General features: G+C 47.0%; 2 protein-coding genes across 2 annotated transcripts in view; both read right to left on the bottom strand.

Moving 5' to 3' along the window:
* GFPT1 (glutamine--fructose-6-phosphate transaminase 1) overlaps positions 1 to 2,543 on the bottom strand; it is a 44,242-nt gene extending 41,699 nt beyond the window's left edge. The window contains exon 1 of the mRNA XM_035898927.1: positions 2,401 to 2,543. The gene's annotated coding sequence lies outside the window, so the exon portion shown is untranslated. The remainder of the gene's footprint in view (positions 1 to 2,400) is intronic.
* Positions 2,544 to 4,402: 1,859 nt separating this feature from the next.
* Positions 4,403 to 9,542, bottom strand: part of NFU1 (NFU1 iron-sulfur cluster scaffold) — a 12,683-nt gene continuing 7,543 nt past the window's right edge. Inside the window, 3 exon segments of the mRNA XM_035898925.1 lie at positions 4,403 to 5,396; positions 6,192 to 6,366; positions 9,133 to 9,196. Of these exon segments, the coding sequence (XP_035754818.1) occupies positions 5,349 to 5,396; positions 6,192 to 6,366; positions 9,133 to 9,196 (287 nt within the window). The 3' untranslated portion in view covers positions 4,403 to 5,348.

Below are 9,542 nucleotides of genomic sequence, written 5' to 3'. Positions count from 1 at the left end.
AACACCCCACCACAACACCCGCTCCCCCACAACCCCCCAAACTCCCGCACCCCCCAGTAACACCCTCACTCAACTCCTGCACCCCCACAACACCCCAAACTCCCGCACCCCCCAGTAACACCCTAACTCAACTCCTGCACCCCCACAACACCCCAAACTCCCGCACCCCCCAGTAACACCCTCACTCAACTCCTGCACCCCCATAACACCCTAATCCCCACACCCCTGCTAAGACCCCAAACTCCCGCACCCCCCAGTTACACCCCAAACTCCCGCACCCCAGGACACAGCCCACGTCCTCCCTGGAGCGCCCGTGTCCCGTCCCTCCCATTTCCCACCCCAACTGCCCGGTACCAGCACCCCCTCAGAAGCAAGGCAACGAAACCATTGCCAGGGATCTGCAAACCAAACTGGGAGGGGCGCGGCTGAGGAAGGAGCGGGACGCCTGTTCATAGCTTGGTTACGCCGTCCGCCTGTAACCACCACGACCAAACTGTGTTCGAAGAACTTACTGAAAGCCTAAGGCTGTGAAAAGATAGCAATCCCTTCCTAAGAAAAATGCCGTTCACTTAATCTCGATGCTGAAAAATCAATACATTTCCTTCAAAAGCCCAGAAAACAACCCAAAATGTTGGTATACATTTAAAAATGTTGGTATACATTTAAAAATGTTGGTATACATTAAAAAACAGATGGGGCAGATTCTGACCCTGCTGCTAGAGCCTGGCTGAACGCAAAGAGGAGCAGGAAGGTCACCCATCCACGAGGCATTAAAAGCCCGCGGCCAGCGCACAGGGACGCCTCTCCGCTTTTGTTCAGCAGCGAAGACATCCCAGGCCCAAGCCAAGGCTTAGGGTTAGTCCCAGCTCCTAGGACTGGCTCGCGTGGAGCAGCAACCCGGCAGGCAGCCGCTCGGCGCTTTGTTTCCCCTTTGTCAGTTGTGAAGGTGCAGAAGGGCCGACTTCAAATTCTGATTATTTTATTCCCCCCCTCCCCCAACTTCCCCATCTTTAATTAGGAAGCTGAATGCTTCGTGGCAGTGGAAGTTGATTTCCCAGCTGGGAAGGGAAGTGCCTAACCCATCGTAGCACACGTCGGCATGGCAATACCGCTGTCCGCAGCTTTGGCCACCGTTCAAACCGTTCCTGGCCGACTACGCGCACCGGATTCGCCTGCTGGTTCCCTTCCATAGCGAAACGGGGTCTCTCTGCGGCGGCTCCCGGTTCCTGACTTCTTCCCACTCACAGAATTTCTGAAGGTATTCACTACAAACCTAAAATAACCGACAGCATTGGCTGAAGACAAATGGAAGGATACGACCCTACTCGTAACGAGGGACACGCTGGACCCAAACAAGCAGGGACAGGCTGGGCAAACGCTCCCAAAACGCGCAGTTCACGTCAGCAGCACAGCAAACACCAAGCTTTACGACTTCAACCTGTACCATACTCACGATTGTACAAATGAATCCCTCGAACTGCGGCTAACTCATCCATCCCTGGGTACCAACCTAGCACAAACTCCTCAGAATTTTACACAAATTTAGCTCCGCATCTTTAGTCATGATGCGGGTAATTCATTTGTTGCCCATAAAAGCCAGTATCGATGCCCTACGTAACTGTTTCTTGGTTTGGAGGTTTGCTGTACGGTACTCGGCGTTACACACAGGTCACACGGATGTCGATGTGCAACTTGCTACCAGACGGAGAAATGTGAATCCTAGAATGTTTTGGGTTGGAAGGGACCCCCAGAGGTCACCCAGCCCAACCCCCCTGCAGGAGCAGGGACACCTTGAACCACATCAGGTTGCTCACAGCCCCGTCCAACCTGGCCTGGAATGGTCCCAGGGATGGGGCCTCCACCCCCTCTCGGGGCAACCCCTGCCACGGTTTCACCACCCTCACGGCAAAGAATTTCTTCCTTACATCCAGTCTAAACCTACCCTGGTTTAGTTTAAAGCCATCCCCCCTTGTCCTGTCCCAGCTGGCCCTACTAAAAAGCTTGTCCCCCCCTTTCCTCTGGGCCCCCTTGAAGCCCTGACCGGCCGCACTCAGCTCTGCCCGCAGCCTTCTCTTCTCCAGGCTGAACACCCCCAACTCTCCCAGCCTGGCCTCAGAGCAGAGGGGCTCCAGCCCTTGGATAACCATGAAAAGTTTTCCAAACAGTCCATTACGCACAATTAACAGAAAGGGGACACAGGGAAAAAAAAATCCCGCTCGCTCCCCCTCTGAGCTAAACACACGTCACTTGAAATACAAGTTCTGGCCGATGTCCTGAATTTTCAATCGATTGCCAACTATCGCCTCCTGGGAAGAATTTTGTGATCCCTGCTACAACGTGTTTTGAGTATTAACATCAGGTAACGCGAGCTATTGCCTCCTGCCACTGTGCTGAAAGTACCTGCTCCAGAAACGCTGTCAGCGAAGGCTGCGGCTGTCGATGGCTTCACACCGTACGCTACGGCGTGGCCAGAAGGCTGCCTTACAGAGGGGCTGGCTTCTCCCAGAAGCACGGAAGGAGTCAGCGCCTGACAAAAAGCACATCTTCACCTGCGAACAGTTTCAAGATGAGAAGAGTTTAGCTCGCCGCCATCAACCTCTCCTGCGAAAGAGCGCTACAGCAGCGCTCGGGCAACGTGAATGGATCTCGTGTGTTTTCTCTGAAATGGGTGAAAACAAAACTGGCAGAACGGCAGGTGGTAACGCTGCGCTTACCTCGGGCACAGCAAAAATACCAGAGTACTTCTGTTTTCTTTTAAAAAAACACCAGAGTAATTTCAAGCAGTCATTACTATTTTAAATGTAATGACTAACTGCAATTTATAGAACAACCTCACAGTCGAAACAAGCCTTGCCGAGCTGAGCGTTAGGGTACGGCACCGCTTCCCAGCCCCCTAATTTAAGGGCCCTCTGTAAAAAAAGGCTCGCAAGGACATCCCCTTACGGACCAGTGGCCGCCTGCTTACCCCCCTAGCCCAAACCCCACCCCGCCGTTACTATATTCCCCCGTTTGCCTCAGCGTCCGTGAATGTGGAAGGTTTTCTGGGCGAGCGGAGGAGCTGCGACGCCTCTCGCTAGCAGGGAATTCTTTCCATGGACTAAGCCGTTCCAGACGGAGCTTGGAAGGTTCACGCAGAAACTCCTAATGATTTGGGCTGACGATTTCTCCACGTTGGGCTGTCACAATATTAGTTTATGGCTACTGTTAACGCTGTGAATACAGCTGGGTTTGGTTTGGTTCCCCAAGTGAGAGCTGGCACTTAACTCCCTCCCTCCGCTTTCCTTTATCCAGAGTCTGAGAGCCCCCCCGTCGCTTCGGGCTGCAGAAATGCAACCATTGCCCTACAAAGCTTACTCTGCAGTGGGACGGAACAGATAAAAGAGGATGGGGTGCGAGCTTAACGCACTTCTCTCTCCACGACAGAGCTTGAGGACGCACAGGATGCACGCTGGACACGGAACCTCTTCGGTCTCAAGATCACAAGATGCTTAATGTCAGCCTCGGTGCACACAGGCTTAATTTGGTCCTATTTGTACAAATCAAAACCCCATTAAAAACAAGACTGGAAATACAAAGACAGCAGCAAAACTGGATCCTTACTGTACCTGGAAGAGATTAGTACTGCTTAATTGAAGAATAAAGACCACATCTTTAAGAGATACATTTTATTTAACACACACAAGAGCTACTTTGCCATTTAAATTTTGGCTTATATAGTGCATTAAATCGACAAATTAGGCCTAAAAAGCTCTATTTTTGAGAGCCCAGAAACATTACTCGCCGTTCTATGGTTTGCTGACAAAGCAGAACACGGCGACAACGTTTGCACAAGCTCTCTTTTGGATAATCTGAACCTACCTCGAGGGGAATTCTGTCACTGATATACTCATAAGATCAGGCTCTGCGTACTTCGTAACAGGGTAAAGAAAACATGGTAATTGCAAAGCAATTTCCAAATGCTGAGTGGGTAATTTAAATGACTGTAGGTCATTACTCTCCACGAAAGCTGAAGAAGTATTTTGCCAAGATATTTATTTTCAAATTTCTAACAAGTAATATGAAGTTTATGGCTACCACATGCTGATCTGCATGCTCTATAGAAGATTCTCCACTGACTTAATTGATCCCATTGAGGGACTCGGTGGATTTACACTGGCAAGGAGTGAAAGAGGGGAAACGTAGCGGAGGCTGTCAAGCCCTCGCACGCAGGGAGTGCTACTATAACCATAAGCCGAATAATGACCACTAACTCAGCTCGATTGTGGCAGCGCAAAGAAGAAATAGTATTTCTGTTAGCAAAGCCATCTGCTAACCAGGCACCAGGAAGAAATTTAAGTCCTATGTGCACAAGTAAACAGAAATACTTGCAGAGCCTGATTTACGCAGTTCCATTTCATGGAACGTGTTCTGCTCCGCCACGTCTTCCCTTGCCCAGCCAGGGCAGCCAAGTCACACAGGCGCTGCGCTCCTCGGCGCCGCAGAAGGAACAGACGGGATGGGGCACAGGTGAACACATTCATTTTCTTTGCTATCCTACAAATGTAATTTGTGCCCTTAAGCACCGCACATTCATCTTGATGTTGGAGCATTATGTCGAGGAATCACCTTCTGCAAGTTTAAACAGACCACTAACGGTGGCTGAACAATTTTACTTCTAAATAAGCTAATTAGTCTCTCTGCTTACTAATGCTGATAAGGATCATCTTCTTCTAACATTTATTTTAAAAGCCATGACTTTTATAACAAACAACTCACGGTTTTTGTCTCTGTTACTATCGTTTGCACAGTGCTAGTGGCAAGAAGGTAACTTTCCACAAGCGATGGCAATATTACATCCTCTTAAAATGAACAGCTGAAGTTATGGGTTATTTTTCACACAAAAAACCTGATGGGAATCAAAAGCTTTTCAACAGAATTTGATAAAAATGAACATTCCTGAATTTCTCAATTATAGAGCAAGGGCAGACAGTCCTGCAAGCCCCATGAGGAGGTTTGGGGGAATAAACATTTAGCATTTCTGTTGCACAAAAAACAGCCAAGAAACTTTACCTCTGCCTTCTCTTTTTTTCAGTCTTGATTTTTTTTGTATGAAAGAACAACGGAGAGATGCATCACCATTTTTAAAGCCCACCATTTCTTTCTTAGGACATAGCACAAAGTAGAGAAAAAGGATTCTTTTTTGAATGCAGGGCATTTAATAAATTAGTGGACAAACTGATGATACATTCTCACAGATATAAGTGCAACTATTCTTCTGAAAAGAAAGGCAGATTTGGTTGTTCTTCAGCACAAAAGGAGTTTACGTACACCAAGAGGTAAATGCTTATTTGGCCACAGGTGATGCTAGCTCAAGTAGAATTTGCTTCTTTCTCCATGTCGTCATCGTCGTCAACAACCTGAAATCAAATCCAGAAGTAGCTTAGGCAAATAGTTTAAACTCTCAGTCCCGTAGGACGGCATAGAGAATTCATTACATTAAATCCTTACTAGACTCAAGGAGAACAGCAGCCACCCTGCACTGCTGAATGACAATGGTCACATGAAGGAGGTGTGAAAAGCTTGCTATCAAAAAATGCCAGGAGGAAACATGGCCGAAATAATAGGAGTTGGTCAAGGTATTACAAAGGCCACTAAAACAAGCACTACAGTGTATCAGATTTTTAAGGAGAAAGCAAAAGAATCTGCATTTTAGGGGACAAAAGCTTGTCCCTTGTTATCACAGAGTCACCAAAGCACTAAGGCCACAATCACCAGCAACCAGAGCATCCAGTTCTGGGCTCCTCAGCAGAAGAGGGACGTGGGCGGATTGGAGAGGGTCCAAGGAGGGATCAGCTCCCTCAGCATGCTGGCAACACTGCCCTTAACACAGCCCGGGGTATCATCAGCCACCTTTGCCATGAAGGCACATTGCTGGCTCACGTTCAACTCAGCATCCACCAAGACCTCGGCTCCTTTTCTTGCAAAGCTGCTTTCCAGTCAGCCAGTCCCCGGCACATTTTGGCACATGGGGCTGTGCAGGACTTTGCAGAGCTCTGGATCTTTTGCTAAGATACAGCTTCTGACTTGGAAAAATGGGAAATATTGCATCTATATATCCCATGCTTTTGCTTATGCTGCCAACCTGTCCAGGCTGGAAAGGGACAAAGACCTTCTTTTCCATTTGAAACGGCCATTACCTCTCACCAACCCACCTGTTCCACGCCTTCTACTTCAGGGATGTAGAACTGGAGCATGTTCTGTATCCCATTCTTCAGGGTGATGATGGAACTGGGACAGCTGGTGCACGAACCCTGCAACTTCAGCTGCACAATCCCATCCTCAAAGCCTTTATAAATAACATCACCGCCATCTTCTTGCACTGTCGGCCTGATGGAACACGATACTCAATTTAAAGCAAGTATAGCTCAAATAGGTTTCCTGCCAGAATTCTTCAGTAAAGCTCCATTTAATACAGGCAAAGAACTGTCGAGATACAGTAACTAAAGCCCTCTTTCTCTGCAAACACCTGGTCCAAATTTCCAACAGCTCATGCTTTGCTGGACTCTCTCACATTGAGGGCTACTGTTTTTCCATAGGACATTATGTAAAACATATTTGCAATAAAAGCAGCGGCATATAAAGGAATCGTTGAAATTCTAGGGGCGAGGGTAAGCACCTAATTAGAGTAGAGCTTGATTCAGCCTGCAAAGACATACTGGTTTGCCTCAAGGCCCTCCCCATACCTAACAATGACTGCCTCAGTTATGTGCCAAATATAACGGGGGTGTGTCCTACCACACGATGCATGTGCCTCTGCTACCTGGCTAGGGACAGTGATAAGTTGTCCTTAAGTGCTTCCATACATAAATACACCATTCATAGAATCACGGAACGTTTTGGGTGGGAAGGGACCCCCAGAGGTCACCCAGCCCAACCCCCTGCAGGAGCAGGGACACCTTGAACCACATCAGGTTGCTCACAGCCCCGGCCAACCTGGCCTGGAATGGTCCCAGGGATGGGGCCTCCACCCCCTCTCGGGGCAACCCCTGCCAGGCTTTCACCACCCTCACTGCAAAGAATTTCTTCCTTACATCCAGTCTAAACCTACCCTGGTTTAGTTTAAAGCCATCCCCCCTTGTCCTGTCCCAGCTGGCCCTACTAAAAAGCTTGTCCCCCCCTTTCCTCTGGGCCCCCTTGAAGCCCTGACCAGCCGCACTCAGCTCTGCCCGCAGCCTTCTCTTCTCCAGGCTGAACACCCCCAACTCTCCCAGCCTGGCCTCAGAGCAGAGGGGCTCCAGCCCTCGGAGCATTTTAGTAGCCCTCCTCTGGCCCCGCTCCAACAGCTCCATGTCCTCCTTGTGCTGAGGGCACTATTCACCATAGTTTACATGGGACCAAAAAAAAGGTCCAACTATATAAAAGCTTAATTCTGCTAACGGGTGAAGAAACCAGCATCTGATAAGATCCCATCCCAGTACTATTAGCATTTCTGCAGGCCGGTCTCCGTTTGCAAGCAACAAATGCCCAGCATTATAACTGTATCCCCATAGCAACGTTTTTCCAGACCCAGCTAAAACCATCAAGTTACTCGAACAGAAGCTCTTTATGCCGATTTCCAAAATAACTCTTTGGAGAACTACACTCCTAAGAGAATAATCTATGAATCCGACACATTTATTAACAACTCGCCATAGCAAATTATCTCCATTCCAGAAAGCCAAAGAACACGACTAAAAATTCCATTTTTTTTAGTTGAAATTAACTTTTTTTAACTCACTACAGGACCTTTCACATCTCCACTCCTTCCATCCTGCACCGTCTGACAACTTCTTTGCACACGTTTTTGGTCAACTAAACAATAAACGCTCTGTATGTACCACTGGTTTATATATAGCTTCTGTAAACTATGCTGCTATACACTGAAGCAAGCTACACTACCGCTAATATTCTCATCAACAGCTTCGTGGTCCACCAAGGGGTACGGGGAAAGGAAATGAAAAAAAGAAAAAGGTGGGGAAACCCAGAAATTTGGGCAGAAATTCTGTGATTGTCACAAAAGGCCCCTGGGAAATCAAGGACTACCATTCCATAGGGAGCTTAAACGGCCGCATACCCTGCACATTATCTTCTATCATGGCTTCATACGACAGTGTACTTGGGTTACGTGTTACAACACTTAGTACACATGCTTGCGAAAAATCTTCCAGCTTATTTCTGCTTTTCTCCCTCTTTCCTTTCAGGAAAATTAACCAGTACCAAGTGTCAGCTGCGAGATAACCAAAACGGTATTTTTAAATATCACTTTTAAAATGCAGCATCTAAAAAAAAATGAAATAAAAAAAAGTCCCAACTTCTGAAAAAATTAAACTGAATTCCGTGTTTTTGACCCACATAGGAGTTTCTGGTTCCTGTAATTTGTGAGCTGGGGAAGATGTCGCCATCAGATATCACAGCTTTAGAAACACATCAGGCATTCTCCTCTGCATCTAAAATGTCAAGTTGCTTATTCCTTTTGGTTCGCCTTGGAAGGCGATTAATGAGCATAAAAATATACTTCAGTAAACAACATGATCCGTAGCCACTCTTGAGACTTCATTAGTTACCACCAGTTTCTAAATTCAAGCTGTGTTAAAATACCAGTAAAATTTCAACAGAATGCAAGGACAAAAGTCCGCTGAAGCCCAGCCAGCCAGGGAAACCCACAGTGCATTTCCCTTCAGAGTAGGATACAAGAGCATAAACTACTTCGGAATACTTGGAAGGGAAGGACAGGTACAATTAAGACAGAGATGAATACAAGAGAGGAAAAAAAGTTACTGTGAAAGCAAAGATTGTGTTGTTTTCACTATTTAAAAATAACCAGGTTAAACCCAGCGGGCCTGTTTAAATGCACTATGGAGGGTAAGACTGCTCTAAAAATCACTCAGCAGTAAGGACTCTGTTCGGCAGTTTGCTGAAACAGGAAAACTAGATAGAAAGATTTCAGTTAGGGGAAACAGCGTTCTCAGCTCTGGCCAGTTTTGCACTTTAAAACCCCACACTAGAGACTGAACCGTGAAATCACACATACCCAAAGAAAAATTCACTGTTCCCTAAATAAATCCAAACCCCAAGACTAACTCACTCCACCTAGCAGTAAAGTTCCCCGTTTACCTGATTCTTGTATCCAGCAGTTCTTTGATCATGAGCACAACTTCATCATCTTCTTCTGAAGCGGCTTGGGAAAAGAAAAACATGCAAATCAGAACTTGGAGAGAATTCCAATATGATTACTAACACTGTATATCCATAATGGCAGAATGAAATAGCATAAAAACATGGCTGAGATGACCGAAACCAAAAGGCAAAACTCTTAACTCCGAGCATGTATCTTTTTCTGCATTATCCTCATTTAGATCCCAGGCTTTCGCTGACAAGACCCACTACTGGTTCAGAGTTCTCTCAACAGGCAAAGGCCTTCGCAGACAACAGCAGTGCCACCTTTTAAGGGAAGCAACAACTAGCTTTCAGTAAGGACGCATGGGTTAAGGCAGGGTCCTCGGAAGGAAAGTTTTAGCAACTAA

Source organism: Egretta garzetta, unplaced genomic scaffold (assembly GCF_000687185.1).
Source record: "Egretta garzetta isolate BGI_Z169 unplaced genomic scaffold, ASM68718v1 scaffold238, whole genome shotgun sequence".
In the NCBI taxonomy this organism is placed as follows: Eukaryota; Metazoa; Chordata; class Aves; order Pelecaniformes; family Ardeidae; genus Egretta; species Egretta garzetta.
The sequence above is the reverse complement of the archived record's forward strand: the minus strand, read 5'-3'. Positions and strand labels throughout refer to the sequence as shown.